A 16,560-nucleotide genomic window follows, 5' to 3' on the forward strand; every position below is an offset into this window, starting at 1 on the left:
ACCCGTGATTACGCAGAGGTCTCTGGCTGGTTTGTGGGTGCAGCAGGAGCAGAAGCTAGAGGGGCAGGGCCTTCCCTCCTTTCTTTCCCATTCTCTTCCCTTTTTCAGGTATTCCTATGAACAGTGTGGGGCCATGGAAGGAGCTACGCCGATTTACCCTCACCACTTTGAGGAATTTTGGGATGGGGAAGAAGAGCTCTGAAGAGCGAATCCTGGAGGAAGCCCATTTCCTGGTGGAAAGGCTCAAAAACACTCATGGTGAGGATCAACTTTATGTCTGTTGGAAATTAGAATTGAAGAGTCAGTTAAAGTCTTTCTGCTTTTCATGATATTAAATACTGAGCAGTGGTTCAGATATTGATATTGGTTCAAACATCTTCTAACTAAAGCCTTTATCTGCACATATAACTAACTGTGTTAATATAATACAAAAGTATGTGGACAAAGGTCTAAAGATGACCTTTTCTGGCCATTGTTTCCCATGTTTTCTACCCACTGATCTATGGCCAGTGAGCAAATGGAAAATGTTTGTCTAGAGTTGGCAGAAGCTAAGACAGTGAACCAGGTAAGAGTGGATCCATTTATCTTCAGTCTGCTGCATTAATGAGACACCCAGGCCTACAGTTGCTTATTCTCATTTTCATCTCTGCTACATGTCTGATACAAATTTGGCACCTACATTCTATAATGATGGGCTCCCACAGGAATGATTGGAAACCACTGTGTAAACGGACAGTGCTTTATAAGTGACCCACTAATTATTACTATTTATATTCCAGTAGTGAGTACAGATCCCAAGATTGGGGCTTTATTGTGTGCATGCTATACAAACAGATAGGAAGGACTGTTCTGTACTGCAAGCACCATACATTTGAAATAGACATGAAAAATAAAAAGTGGAGGAAGGAAGTGTGATGGATCTGCTAAGCAGGGGATATATGGATGCCATCCTGGCAGACATGCAGGAAACATCTTGCCTGGTGTATTTTGATGGCATCATCACTGGGAGGTCATTTGAGAAGCACCCGCAGAACTTGGGAGCTGTGCTGGAGAGGCTACGCCAAGCCAACTTAAAGGTGAATTCAGCAAAATGCAATTTTTTTCTGTGACAAAGTAAATTACCTGGGGCATATGATCTCAAGGGATGTTGATGGTGAAGCCATCCAGTCCTGGTCAGTGCTGAGGGCTGTCACTGAGGAGCAGCGTTTCATTGTTCTGGTTTCATACTACTGGAGAATGGTATCAGAGGGGTAGCCGTGTTAGTCTGAATCTGTAAAAAGCAACAGAGGGTCCTGTGGCACCTTTGAGACTTTGAGTTAGTCTCAAAGGTGCCACAGAACCCTCTGTTGCTTTTTACTGGAGAATCATTATTTGTTTTACCACAATTGCACAGCCACTGCTCAAGCTGGCAGAGACGAGGTGGATGTTTGAGTGGACTAGCCCTGCCAAGAAGCCTTTCTGGAACTAAAGTGGAGGCTCATATCTGTAACAATACGGGCCTACTGAGATCCCCAGCACCATCCATTCTAGATACAGATGCCAGTGAAGCTGGTATTGGTGCTGTCTTGACTCAACCATTTGGAGACAAGGAAAGAGTAGTTGCATATGTCAGCAGGATGCTGAACAAAGCAGAGCAGACCTACTCCGTGGCTAATATAGAGTTGCTGGCAGTGGTGACCTTCACAAAATATGTTTTCCAATTCCTGCTGTGGAAAGGATTCCTGTGAAGAACAGATCATGGTTCCCTCCAAGGGCTTTATAATTTCCATGATGCCCAAGGACAATTGCACTGGTGGCTGGAACAGCTGGCTCAGTTCCAGTACCAGATAAGACACCATCCAGGCTAACAGTACACGAATGTTAATGCTCTGTCCAGGAGACTGAGCCTGGACAGTGCTTGCAAGGAGGGTGGTTGTGAGAGGCAGGTGCCAGCTTGAGATAAGAACAAAAGCCAAAAGCAAGCTCACACCCAACCAACCAACCAACCAGCCAAAGGGGGCCGTCTGCCAGAGGAAGGTGCTGCCCCGAAAAAAGATTGTGATCGCAGGCATATTGGCCAGAGAAAAGGGGGCACTCATGAGAGGTGGGTGCTGACCCCGTTACAGGGACATTTGGGGATGGAGAAGCTTAGCCAAAGGGTTTGAAGTTGATGCTACTGGCCTGGATGGTGCAGGTCGCTTAGGGACCATGGACGTCTTGTTATACCTGTAGGGCCCATAAGACAGATCATCCTACACCCAGAGCACCCACGGTTACCACCCAGACAAGCCACCCTCTGGAAATGGTAGCTATGGTTATTCTGGGAGAGTCAGTCAGTACACCCTTGTGAGAGAAGGCTACTTCTCTGAGTGGGCAGAGGCTCATCCACGGCCTGATCGAGAAGCACAAATGGTTGCTAACCTCACTCCTTGCATTCCAATGGCAAAAATTTTGAATCATGCTTATTATAAGTGGTGTGTGACGTCCTTCAGATAAATAAGACCTGTACTACACCTTACCACCCATGGTCAGACACGCTGTTGGTGTCAGGAATCAGGGGCTGTCGCAGAGTCCGTCTCTGGGCAACCTAACGAGTGCAGCTGGCCTGTGATAGGCTGCCTGATTAGCTACACCACCTGACTGGTGGGAAGAGACAGCGGACCAGCTCTTAAGCCCAGCTGCAGCAACAGTTTGGCGGCTGCTCAAAGCATTTGCCCATGGTTGTGATAGCTCCTACTCCTGCCTTGCCTCATTCCAAGTAACCCGGCTCTGACCTTTGGCTCCAATTCTTGACTTTTGACTTTGGCTCTGGCACCTGACCTCTGGGTCTGACCCTGGGCTCCTACTCTCCTAATCCTGGCTACCAACTCCTGCTCTGAGCAGTAGTCATGACCAGCCACACCCAGGTCTCTGCCAGGTGGAGCATCTGAACTGTACATTCGCAGCTATGTTGTAGATGCCAGTCAACAGAAGTGGGACAGTTTTCTTCCCTAGGTCATGATGGCCTACAGGACTAATGTGCAGTCGTCCCCGGGGTACATACCATATAATATGTTTGGGCATGTGACCACTTTCCTAGCAGAATTGCTGGACAGGGTAGCCATGACAGATGAGTATACTAATCCCACAGAGTACCTAGCACTTGACAGGCTTCCTCAGTCCTGCTGTCCAAGCAATAAAGCCTCACCAGGGCCACCTAGAGAGAAAGAGCCCTAAGATTTAAGGGGGACTGCCCAGATGTACCAGGAGGGTGAACTGGTTTGGGTCCACAGAAGGAAAAGGAGTTTGAGTGCTAAGTTGCAGCAAAAATACAGGGGCTCGTACAGGGTGGTCAGTCAGGTGTCAGAGGTATTTTGTGCACAATCCACAATCCACAAAGAGAATCATCAACAGTGGGAGGTGAACCTATAGCAGAGATGGTAGAACCAGTACCGGGGAGGGAATTCTGTAGTCCGGGCTGAGGTGAGCCAATGAGTGAGCAAAACACAAAGGACCCAGCGATACAGGAGAACCTGAGGCCACAGGAAGAGCACAGAGCCCCCTGCTGGCACCAAGACTTCCAAATGGACTAGCACTATGTGTAAGGATGCATCCTTCCGCAGAGAGGAGGGCAGTATGATGAGTCTGCTAAGCAGGGAACTAGAAGTCCCATTGGCCACCTCCCTACTGTACTTGACACTTCCCTTTCCCCTGGTCAGGTACGGGGAGAGATCCTGAACCAGGAAGTAGCCAGACTATGTTGGAAAGCAGAAGCCACATGGCAAGCAAGGAGCTGTGGAGAGTGTGTTCCTTGTGTTTATGAGGAAGGGAGAACCTGAAACAGAAGCTAAGATGTCACTCGTGAGCCAGTGGGAAATTCAGCCTCTCCAGCTGCGTTAGCTGAGCTGTGGGGCCTGCTTAACGCACTCCGAAGGCAGAAAGCAGACCCATCCCCCCTGCTGTTGTGCTGGGAGCCTTTACTCCTTCCCTAGCACAACGACAGTGTATTTACGCTGCACGGCCAGGGCTTGCAGTGCCAAGGGGAGATTGCTGCGCTCTGGGAGTTAGTGATGATGCTACAACAACACGTGCAATGGCTCAGGCAGAGCCCTATGAGCAGGATCCTGTTGTGAAAGGGTTGGGATCCTTTCTGTGAAATGGGCCCCAAGTCAGACAGGCAGGTGTCACTCAGAGAGGCACTGATGGCCCCTGGTCAGACCAGAGTGTGCCAGGCAGAGAGCAGCAGAGCAGATAGAGTGAAAACTGATTGCCAAGAAGAAAAGTTGCAAGTGTTTTTAATTTAGCGTGTGAGAGGTAAGAGTGGGGATTGGGGCAGCCCTAACCCACCCTCCCCAGGGAATATTGCTGTCAGCCCCACCTTGAGTCTTGCCCTGTGGTTGGAGATACATAACACGCCCATGCTGCCCATGACTCTGATGCTGACAATGAAGACACTGAATTAAAACTGATTCTTATTACTTTTGTTTTGCTCCAGGGCGGCCCTTTGACCCCACCCTCTTCCTCAACCATTCTGTCTCCAATGTCATCTGCTCCATCGTCTTTGGGGACCGGTTTGACTATGAAGATAAGAAGTTTGTGACTTTAATAAATCTCATAGAGGAAAGTAACAAGCTCCAGTGCTCTCCCTGGACAGCGGTATGTTCAGGGATTTATTCTATTCTTCTCCTTTGTACTGGGGGAGGGGACAGAAATTTCTTTCTTTAACTATTAATTTTCCATAAATAAGTGTTATTTCAGATGCCCATAATGCTTTCCTTCTCGTTAGGTTGCAGCTACTACCAAACCCAGCTTCAAACTTGTTTCTAAGGGTATGTCTACACTACGGGATTAATCTGAATTTATATAATTCGAATGTTGGAAACAGATTGTATAAAGTCAAATGTATGTGGCCACACTAAGCACATTAATTCAGCAGTGTGCGTCCATGTACCGGGGCTAGCGTCGATTTCCGGAGCGTTGCACTGTGGGTAGTTATCCCATAGCTATCCCATAGTTCCCACAGTCTCCCCCGCCCATTGGAATTCTGGGTTGACATCCCAGTGCCTGATGGGGCAAAAAACATTGTCGCAGGTGGTTCTGGGTACAACCTCACTCCTCCCTCCATGAAAGCAACGGCAGACAACCATTTCGCACCTTTTTTCCTGGGTGAACACTGCAGACTCCATACCACGGCAAGCATGGAGCCCGCTCAGCTCAAGACAGCAGTCATGAACATTGTAAACACCTCGCGCGTTCTCGTGGAGTTTATGCTGAGCCAGGACCAGAAAAACGAGGCGAGGAGGCAGCGGCGGCGGCAGCGCAGCGACAAGCGTGATGAGGACATGGACACGGACACAGACACAGACACACAATTCTGTCAAACCGCGGGCCCTGGTGCTTTGGAGATCATGTTGTTAATGGGGCAGGTTCTATCCAGGGAACGCCGATTCTGGGCCCGGGAAACAAGCACAGACTGGTGGGACCACATAGTGTTGCAGGTGTGGGACGCTTCCCAGTGGCTGCAAAACTTTCGCACGCGTAAGGGCACTTTCATGGAACTTTGTGACTTGCTTTCCCCTGCCCTGAAGTGCCAGAATACCAAGATGAGAGCAGCCCTCACAGTTGAGAAGTGAGTGGCGATAGCCCTGTGGAAGCTTGCAATGCCAGACAGCTACCGGTCAGTCGGGAATCAATTTGGAGTGGGCAAATCTACTGTGGGGGCTGCTGTGATCCAAGTAGCCCAAGCAATCACTGAGCTGCTGCTACGAAAGGTAGTGACTCTGGGAAATTTGCAGGTTATAGTGGATGGCTTTGCTGCAATGGGATTCCCTAACTGTGGTGGAGCGATAGATGGAACCCATATCCCTATCTTGGCACCGGAGCACCAGGGTACCCAGTACATAAACCGCAAGGGGTACTTTTCAATGGTGCTGCAAGCACTTGTGGATCACAAGGGACGTTTCACTAACATCAACGTGGGATGGCCGGGAAGGGTTCATGACACTCGCGTCTTCAGGAACACTAATCTGTTTAAATGGCTGCAGCAAGGGACTTACTTCCCGGACCAGAAAATAACTGTTGGGATGTTGAAATGCCAATAGTTATTCTTGGGGACCCAGCCTACCCCTTAATGCCATGGCTCATGAAGCCATACACAGGCAGCCTGGACAGGAGTCAGGAGCTGTTCAACTACAGGCTGAGCAAGTGCAGAATGGTGGTAGAATGTGCATTTGGCCATTTAAAAGGTTGCTGGGGATCGTTACTGACTCGCTCAGACCTTAGCCAAACCAATATCCCCATTGTTATTGCTGCTTACTGTGTGCTCCACAATCTCTGTGAAAGTAAGGGGGAGACCTTTATGGCAGGGTAGAAGGCTGAGGCAAATCGCCTGGCTGCTGATTATGTGAAGCCAGACACCAGGGCGATTAGAAGAGCACACCAGGAAGCGCTGCGCATCAGAGAAGTTTTGAAAACCAGTTTCATGACTGGCCAGGCTACAGTGTGAAATTTCTGTTTGTTTCTGCTTCCTGAAAACCCGTCCCCTTTATTGACTCATTCTCTGTAAGGAACCCACCCTCCCCCTTCCCCCAGCTTGCTTTCAAAGGAAATAAAGTCACTATCATTTAAAAATCATTTATTCTTTATTAATTGATTATAAAAAGAGGGAGAGAACCCGGGTGGGGTTTGGGAGGAGGATCGGTGGGAAGGAAAAGGCCACTAAAAAAAGGTTAAAAAAATGACAGCCTTTTGCTTGCGCTGTCCACTGGGGTGTGGAATGGGAGGGTGTACGGAGCCTCCCCCCCCTGCGTTCTTACACGTCTGGGTGAGGAGGCTATGGAACATGGTGAGGGGGGAGGGGGTTATACAGGGGCTGAAGCGGCACTCTGTTATCCTGCTGCCATTCCTGAAGCTCCACCAGACGCCAGAGCATGTCTGTTTGCTCACGCAGCAGCCCCAGCGTTGCATCCTACCTCTTCTGATCTTCCTGCCGCCACCTCTCATCTCGAGCGTCTCTCCTCTCCCCACGTTGGTCCCTCCTGTCCTCACGTTGGTCCCTCATGTCCTCATGTTGGTACCTCCTGTCCTCACGTTCACTGGCTTCTTTCCTATACTTTGAAACCATGTCCTTCCACTCATTCAGATGAGCTCTTTCACTGCGGGTGGATTCCATGATTTCCACGAACATCTCGTCTAGCGTCTTCTTTTTCTGACGCCTTATCTGAGATAGCCTTCGGGACAGAGGAGGGAGGCTTGAAAAATTTGCAGCTGCTGGAGGGAGGGAAAAAAGGAGAGAATTTTTTAAAAAGATACATTTTGCAGAACAATGCTTATACTCTTTCACGGTGACCAACACTATTCACATTACATAGCACATGTGATTTCTGTGCAAGGTCGCATTTTGCCTCTTAATATTGAGTGCCTGTGGCTTTGCTGCTAGAGATCACAGACGCAGGTCCAGGCAACAGAATTCGGCTTGCATGCAGCCATGGTAAACCATTGTCTTTCGGCTTCTGCGCCCTCCTTTCCCACATACCAAGCAAAGCCCGTTGAGTGCTGCGGTTTTCCTGTTAACCTTCAGCAGCAGAAAACAAACTAACCCCACCCCCCATCCAATTCTCTGGATGATCGCTTTATCCCTCCCCCCACCACGTGGCAGGTATCAGAGAAGATCCCTGCAGGAACCAAACTAACACTCCCATCCCTGCCATGAATTCTTTGGGATGATCACTTTACTCCTCCCCCCACCACCTGGCTGATATCAGGGAAGATCCCTGCTAGCCAAACGCGAAAAGCTCAGGGCCAATTCCCCCCCCGCGCTTGGCTAACTGCAGGGAAGGATTTCTTTTCAGCCACAGACAAACAGCCCAGTAGGAATGGCCACCTCTGTCCCCCTAATTAAATTCCCGTATTTCAACCAGGTTACCATGAGCTATATCACTCTCCTGAGGATTACACAGCGAGATAAAGAACGGATGTTGCTTGAATGCCCGCAAACACCGGGACCATACGCTGCCAGGTTTTGTCATGCAATGATACCAGATTACTTGCTGCAATCATGGTGTGGTCAAGTGTCCTACCATGGAGGACAGAATAAGGCTGCACTGCCCAAAAACCCTGTGGCAAGGCTTTTGGAGTACCTCCAGGAGAGCTTCATAGAGATGTCCCTGGAGGATTTCCACTCCATCCCCAGACATGTTAACAGACTTTTCCAGTAGCTCTACTGGCTGCGGATGCATCCCAAGTCCTCAGGGCAAAGTAATCATTAAAAAACGCTTGCTTTTAAAACAAGTTTTATATTTTAAAAGGTAAACTCACCTGAGGTCCCTTCCATGGGGTCATGGTCTTGGATACTGGCTTGGGGGAGGGTTGGAAGGATACTTCAGTCAGGCTGAGAAAAAGATCCTGGCTGTTGGGGAGAACGGAGTGCTGTGTGCTCTCCGCAAGCTCGTCCTCCTCCTCCTCCTCCTCCTCCTCTTCCCCGTCCGCAGAATCCTCAGGTGTAACTGATGAGATTACCCCCGCCTCGGAATCCATGGTCAGAGGTGGGGTAGTGGTGGCCAGAACTGCATGCAGCTCGGCGTAGAAGCGGCATGTCTGCGGCTCTGACCCGGAGCGACCGTTTGCCTCCTTTGTTTTTTGATAGGCTTGTCTGAGCTCCTTGACTTTCACGCGGCACTGATCTGAGTCCCTATTGTGGCCTCTCTCCATCATGCCCTTGGAGATTTTTTCAAAAGTTTTGGCATTTCGTCTTTTTGAACGAAGTTCTGCTAGCACTGAATCCATTCCTCATATAGCGATCAGATCCAGTACCTCCCGTACAGTCCATGCTGGTGCTCTTTTTCGATTATCGGCCTGCATGGTTACCTGTGCTGATGAGCTATCTGTGGTCACCTGTGCTTTCCACGCTGGGCAAAAAGGAAATAAAATTCAAATGTTAGCGGGGCTTTTCCTGTCTACCTGGCCAGTGCATCCGAGTTCAGATTGCTGTCCAGAGCGGTCACAATGGTGCACTGTGGGATAGCTCCCGGAGGCCAATACCATCGAATTGCGGCCACACTAACCCTAATTCGAAATGACAATATCAATTTTGGCGCTACTCCGCTCGTCGGGGTGGAGTACAGAAATGGATTTTAAGAGCCCTTTATTTCAAAATAAATGGCTTCGTTGTGTGGACAGGTGCAGGGTTAATTCGATTTAACGCTGCTAAATCCGAATTAAAGTCATAGTGTAGACCAGGCCTAAGTATTGTTTAAATTCCCACACAAAAACACGTCATTAGCTCAGAATTAAATTTGCTTATGGATATTCACTGTCAACATTTTCGGTAAAGGAAGTTGCCAGTTAAAATGTTAACATCCACACCAATCACGTCACATGCCTTATTACATAAGCAACATGATAGTGAATATGAACATATTTCTCACCTCCAAAATAAACTCCTTTTCACTTCCAGCTCACAGCCACTTACCTCCACGCCCCCTTCCTGAAAACCTCACTAAATGTACCAAATGAAGGGCCAAACTGTCTGCTGGCATAACTCATTCGAAATCAATGGAGTTACATTGGCAGAGAATGTGGGTCTCTTAAATTCGACCTCAGCACGACTAAAGTAAATTTCCCTTTGAAAATCTATAATGTGCTTTCACTTGGCAAGAAAATCTGTGTTCAGAGTTAAGATAGAGCACTTCAGTGTGATTTTTCAAGAACAAGATGTGTCTATTGAAGATGGTTTTATTTTGAAAATAATGGAGAGTCTTTTAGCTAATGTAACTGAATGTCACTGAACTTTGTGTGTGGAATATATATGCATTGGGTAATGTGAGTTGGTAACGTTTTCAGAGTTCTTTAGAATCCATTTAGAAAATGTGTCACAGAAGAGTCTGTGCTGCTGTAGTCATTTGAGTAAATACTATGAAGGAAGCTTCTCTGCCCAGGAAAACCAAGATGTGTTTTTTTTTTTTCAATCTTTACAGCTGTACAATTTTTTCCCGACTCTCATGCATTACATCCCTGGGCCTCACCAGAGAATCTTTAAACACTTTGAGGAGTTGAGAAAGTTTGTTCTGGAGAGAGTGGAGATGCACAGAGAGTCCCTGGAGCCCAGCTGCCCTCGAGACTTCATCGATGCTTTCCTCATCAAAATAAAACAGGTAGGTGATAGCCGCAGCCCTTCCCCTTTACTGGGGAGTGGGTTATACATATCAGTGTTATTTATTTGTTAAGGAACAACAGAGTACGTGGCTTTTCAGAAGCCCCTAAAGGGAGACAAGGAAATTATAATATAAAGGGGGAAGCCCTATTCACCTCATTCATGTAAAACCACCTTAGTGAACAGAAATGGCCCAAAGCACTGCAATAATGCTGCTGTAATCTCCAGTACTATGGCCCATTTCTGTAGGATTTGTATAACGATGCCAGGTGGGTCACATTTTGGGTAGAAAATGAGACTTCTTTGGCGTCTGACAATAGATCCGACGCTTTTACAATCAATTATCAACCATCTCTACCAAATCTTTCTGCAGGAGCAACACAACAGCCAGTCGGAATTTACCACTGAGAACTTGTTAAGAAGAACATTAGACTTATTCTTTGCTGGAACAAGGACAACCAGTGACACCCTGAAACATGGACTCAAGCTTCTTATGAAATACCCAGAAATAGAAGGTAACAGTGACACACACACAAAATGTTAAATCTTGGGGAGATGTGAGGAGTGCCTGGCTCTCTAGATCAGTAAATGTAGGCAGACCCTCCCCCAATAAATCACCAGATACCATCTGGCCTGGGTTGGCAGTGACCCGCGTGACTGCCATGTGGTGGATGTTCTTTGGTTCATGTGAAGTGAGTTGAAGATGTGTGGGGGACTTTCTTACTCCACTCCCCTGCAGGCAGAAGTTCTCATCCAAAAAGCACCAGTACAATGGGCATTACTTGTCCTTATATTGGCCATCTGAGGCGAGGATCCAAAGGCTGAATGGGCTGTTGTGACTGAATTCCTCTCTCAAATCCAGATCAGCGTTCAGGTTCTCTGATAAGGGAAGTGTATGTGTATGTCTACACTACAATTAAACATCTGTGGCTGGCCCGGGTCAGCTGGGTCTGGCTCACAGGGCTTGGGCTAAGGGGCTGTTTAGCTGCGGTGTAGATGTTTTGGCTTGGGGATCCTCCCTCTTCCTGGGGTCCCTGAGCCTTGGCTCCAGCCTGAGCCCTAACGTCTAAACAGCCCCGTAGCCTGAGTCCTGTGAGCCTGAGTCAGCTGACATGGCCAGCCACGGGTGTTTAATTGCAGTGTTTGTAAAAGAGAAGCCTGCACTGCCACTAACCAGGCTGTGTCTGTTCTGTGGGTAACAGATGCTTTCACATTCCAGGGCTGTCAAACGGGCCCCTTTCCCCTGAATGAAGGCAAAGTTGTTTTGCCTTTGGATTTAATGGGCTTACAGAGGACAGGATCATGTAAGGGCTTAAATCAAAGCTCTGCCAGTGCTAAAAAAACAGCTATATCCTGTGCTAATTCCAATTTCATATTAGCAAATGGCCGGGGGCGGGGAGATGCTTTGGGACTCTCTTGCTTAGTAGATATTTAGATGCACTGGTGATAATTTTACATTGTGCTCTAGTTAGTAACAGAACCAGGTATGAACAATATCATTGCCCTGTAATTACATTGTTGGCCCTTTGTCATAGCTGCGAAGTACAGTAGTTTCTGTAACACAAAATTTGACCTGTTTTGTTATATTCCCAATGTCCATCTGCTGAGACTTGTGTTTTGGGGGCAGAGCAACAGACTGTTGGGCAAATCTATGGGAATCCTGTTCTTTAGTCTTGGTGTTAAACCTCATTAATTTGATGACAGAGAAGGTTCACGAAGAGATTGACCGTGTGATCGGCCGAAGCCGAAGCCCCTGCATGGCGGACCGAAGCCAGATGCCCTACACAGATGCTGTGGTCCATGAGACACAGAGATTCATCTCTCTTGCCCCTCTTGGTATCCCACGTGCTGTGACTAGAGACACTCATTTCAGACAATACATTATCCCCAAGGTCAGTTCTCTGTGTTTCTGTGAAAGGGCCAGTTCTTCTGCCTTTTTCTCTTTTTAATTTTGAATTGTTCACAATAGAAATAGTTTTTGTGTGATGGGAGTTTTAAATAATTGCCAGGAATGTACCAATTATATTGAAACTTTCCAAGCCCCTGTATGCAGCTGAACAGACTTTCATAGTCTGCAGGTTAGGGTTTCCATCCAGAAGAGGGTTTGAGAGCCTATTTGTGAAGCAGTAAGATACGGAATAGAGAACAACTTTAGCAACGATGTGCAGCTAAGATTTTGGTATCACACCAATGCGTGCAATCATTGCCCTCTTTTCTGAGGCCAAAGGGGGGTGTTTCTGGGGAAACTTCTTAACACTGTTCGGTCAAATCAAAACAAAATAGCGCATGCAAATGAGTAATGAATGAATAAGTTTAAAAAGTATCAGAGCTCCCCACACCTTTGCCCATTTCTGGAATTGAATGCAAACCAGTACAAATAAATACACACCACAAAACAAACCACACTTCAAGGCTGAGGTTTCTGTAAAATTGAGTCGGGCTCTTACTGTTAGTCAGATGATGCCAGTTACTGAACTCAGTTCAGCCAGCAAACCAAAAATATCAGAAAAAAATATTCATTTAACTTCTGAAAATCTTTGCAATTTGTCAACAAGTTGGAAAAATCTGGTCTACTTCAGAAATCTTGGTGTGGGTTTTATCCCCCTTCTTTAACGCTTTAGCGCAGTGGATAGGGCACTTTCCTGGGATATGGGAGACCTAGAATTGGAACCTCCACTCTGGAGCCGGGACTTGAACTCAGATTTCCCCAGTGAGTATCCTAAACACCAGGCTATAGACTATGCTGGGGTGAGTCCTCAATCTCTCTTGCTGAAGCTATTCTGTTTTGTATCAATACTTAAATATTCAGTGAAGCAGGGACTCAAGCGCAGGTCTTCCCCCTATCAAATACTGAAGCGCAGGTCTTCCCCCTCTCCCGCCCCCTCCCCCCGCCCCCATTAGGCCAAAAACCTGGGAGGTAAGAAATATGGATTGAAATCTTCCCTCTGCTTGATTCAGAGGAGGGATTTGAATCCACATATCCTGCCTCCCAGATGAGTGCCTTTCTCACCAGGCTATAGAGTCATTCTCACTGGTCAGTGGATATTTAAATGTTAATAAAAAGTGGAACAGCTTCATAAGGACAGATTGAAAGGAACCTATCCTGGAATATCAGAGCTTGGAGATTAAAATCCTCATTTTGGATAGGGGAAAGATCTGAGTTCAAATTGCTGCTCTAAATTGGGGATTCAAACTTGCATCTCTCATATCCCAAGTACCTTAGCCTCTGGCCTAAAAGTTATAGGGAGACACACACCCTGACTCATATGTGTTTTCTGAAGCAAATAACTTTTCCCCAGATAAAACTAATTGGGTCAAATTTGAAAATAGTTTTGTATCATCTGAAACTGCATTTCTGGTGGATAAATTTTACCCAGTTCTAATCTCCACCAAACTCTGCACCGGTTGAGGTGTTAAAATGCACCAGAACTCTCCATACTCGGGGCGGGGTTGCTGAGTTTCACTGTAAAATTGCATGGGGCTTTTAGCTTAATTATGAATTATGGGGAAACTGTTGGTGTGATCAATACAGTATCTTGACCAGGAAACCTCAAATGCTTCAGAGCATCAGCTCAGAGGTGCAAGTGAAACTTCTAGATCTTAGCCAAACTCTCCCCAAACTTTTTGATGTTGAATTCAGGATAATGATCAGATAGTGACAACCTCTCTGACGAGATTTCAGGATTTCCCTGTGGATGGGACTTCAGTGGGATTAGCTCTTCTCATTGAATTTTAATATTTCTACTTCTGGATGAAAACATGAAGTTCAGGAGCTGCAAGGGAATAAAGAAAAATCAAGATGGGTCCCACTGTCCAGCTCTGAATTTTGAAGGTTTCTCTGCTTTGGATAGTATCCACTTTAACTCTGTTTATATGTTTACTAATTTAGGGCACCACTATATTCCCTGTACTGCAGTCAGTCCTATATGACAGCAAGGAATTTCCAAAGCCTGAGCAATTTAACCCAGGGCATTTCTTGGATGAAAATGGTGCCTTCAAGAACAGTGACTTCTTCATGCCTTTTTCTATAGGTAAAGTTATCCATGTTTATTTCAGATCTCAGACTGTCTTCTAGCTTTGCCTTGATGACTCTACTGGCTCACACTGTCTGCAGAGGGTTTTCAGGTGGTCCATGAAGAAGAGTCTCTCACGCTAGTAAAACATCTATCAGTCTTTAAGCCGTGTTACTTCCTGCTAGCTGTCTGAAGTGACTTTTCAGACGCACTACACATACTCCTCTCTTTGCTCTGCTTGGTAACTTCATGCTTTTCTGGTGTCTGTCTGGTGTAAATGAATGCATGATCAATTATTCCTTCATCCACCTACTCATGATCCTGCCCGCACCTTCTTACTTGTTACTCAATAACCACCACATTACTTGCCCCTTAACACTTATTAGCCAACTTGGGAAGTGCATAAGCTATTCCTCAAATCCCACATCTTCCCAACCCTCTCCACAAACTAGATTTAAAAAGACCACTTTATATATGGAACTCAAACCTTAAAACAATCTTTGAATGGCTTTTTAAGCCCCAAATGCTTTCCTACCATCCTGAACTTGGAGTGACTTCCATTATCCTCCGTCCATAGAAACAGCATGTAAAATGCTGCAAAGAAAGATCTCCAGCATCTCTTCAATATTCCTTTTTCATTGCAGGGAAACGGAGTTGCCTGGGAGAAGCTCTGGCTCGGATGGAGCTATTTTTGCTACTGACAACGATTTTGCAGAACTTTACCTTGAAGCCTCTCATTGACCCCAAGGATATTGATATAACTCCGATGACATTAACCTCAAATGCCCCAATGTCCTACCAGCTCATTGTTATTCCTCGGTAAATACCTTGAAAAGTCACCTCCATTTCCTGAGGTGATTAATTTGATTGTCTGTGATCTTGAACTCCTTAATACAGTGACCGAAATTAACTAATTGCCAGGAAATGCACAGACAAATTAGTCAACTTTTTAAGTAACTAGGATTTAACAACATTAAGTGTTATACCATAAAATAACTACATAATTGACTCTAATGGCATGTACAATAATCCTGCAGTGTTCTCAAATGGGCTCAGGTGTGAATCTATTCTCAACATAAGCTGTTTTTAGTTCATTTGTGGTGTAGTTGACACCCATGAAAGCTTCTTTGACAGCTGTAAAGGCTGCTCTGTTCACAAGGAGCTAGTAACAATGTCCAGCATTTTGGGTTTGTTCAGCCAATGCTAGTGAATTATGACGATGACATTCTGCTTCGGTGGGGAGAGTTTCTGTGGCAGGGGACTGAACTGGCGTTTGCACTCCCCACTTTACCCAAGCAGGTTCAGATAAATTCAGTAGGATTAATCTTTTACTCTTCATACAGATTCTTTCTATAATTTTTGTAACTCAACTCTGGCGTGTTAAATCTATAAAATAAAATTCCAGGAATGTCCGTCTGTGCGTCACTCTGAAACCTAACATGTCTGCTGAGTCAGTGGGAAGGGAGGGAAGTGACAACAAGCGTGGTTGAACTCCTTTTGTTCAGAGTATCACCCGGTGGAAAAATCATTAGGTTTTGTGGTTTGTTACCATCCAGTTTTTAAATTCTCAGCTATTTTGAATTTATGAATTACTCCCACAGGTACAGTAGGGCATGTATTTAGGCCCTGCCCAGACTCCTAGACCATTGTAATATTCAGGGAAACTCAACCAGTCACCACCTTTTTTCTACAGCTAACTTGCATGCAACAAATTCATTGGCTGTATGAGGAACACTGCATAGAGGGTGGATTACTGGGCCAGCTGACAAACCCGTAGGCCCAGCTGCCCCCTGTGCAAATCCACACAGCTCTCCCAGCACAACACAACCACACACAAATCAACACAGCAACACAACCAGCATACACAATAACCCCAAACATCACATCCAAGCCGAGAATGTCTGTAGAGTCAGTGTGAAGTGAAGGAAACAGCTACAAGCATGGCTGAGAGCTCTTGATGTTTAGAGTATCTCTACTTTCAGTCATCATTTGGATGTGCTGCCTGTTACAGTGCAGTTTTTAAGTTCTCAGACATTTTTGGCTTTTTTGCACACATGACATTAGGAATTATTCCTGTGCGACAGCACAGACTTTCAACTGCTAGTATTTATTTAGTGTCACTATTTAACCCAGTTTTACGACATGTAGAACTCAAATGGTGCTCAAATGGAGAGAGATAAGTAGCATAGTAAGCAATTGGAAGATACCAGTAAGATTAAAAGAGAAGGTCTATAAAAATGGTTTATCAACGTTTACTGTACGGCAGTGAGTGTTGGGCAACAAAGAAGAAACATGAGCAAATGATCCATTCCCCAGAAATGTAAATGTTGAGCTGGATGAGTGGTCTAAGTGAGAAAGACCACCCGAGGAATGTGTATGTTAGAGACATGCTCAAAGTAACATCCATGAATGAAAAAATGAGGGAGTTCAGGCTCAGAT

General features: G+C 46.1%; 1 protein-coding gene across 1 annotated transcript in view; it reads left to right on the forward strand.

The window, feature by feature from the left end:
* The window catches only part of LOC117880362 (cytochrome P450 2H2-like), a 28,247-nt gene extending 12,714 nt beyond the window's left edge, over window positions 1–15,533 (forward strand). Inside the window, exons 3-9 of the mRNA XM_034776466.1 lie at window positions 109–258; window positions 4,454–4,614; window positions 9,933–10,109; window positions 10,482–10,623; window positions 11,813–12,000; window positions 13,998–14,139; window positions 14,766–15,533. Of these exons, the coding sequence (XP_034632357.1) occupies window positions 109–258; window positions 4,454–4,614; window positions 9,933–10,109; window positions 10,482–10,623; window positions 11,813–12,000; window positions 13,998–14,139; window positions 14,766–14,944 (1,139 nt within the window). The 3' untranslated portion in view covers window positions 14,945–15,533. The remainder of the gene's footprint in view (window positions 1–108; window positions 259–4,453; window positions 4,615–9,932; window positions 10,110–10,481; window positions 10,624–11,812; window positions 12,001–13,997; window positions 14,140–14,765) is intronic.
* Window positions 15,534–16,560: the final 1,027 nt, after the last annotated feature.

The sequence above is a fragment of the Trachemys scripta genome, chromosome 7 (genome assembly GCF_013100865.1).
Source record: "Trachemys scripta elegans isolate TJP31775 chromosome 7, CAS_Tse_1.0, whole genome shotgun sequence".
In the NCBI taxonomy this organism is placed as follows: domain Eukaryota; kingdom Metazoa; phylum Chordata; order Testudines; family Emydidae; genus Trachemys; species Trachemys scripta.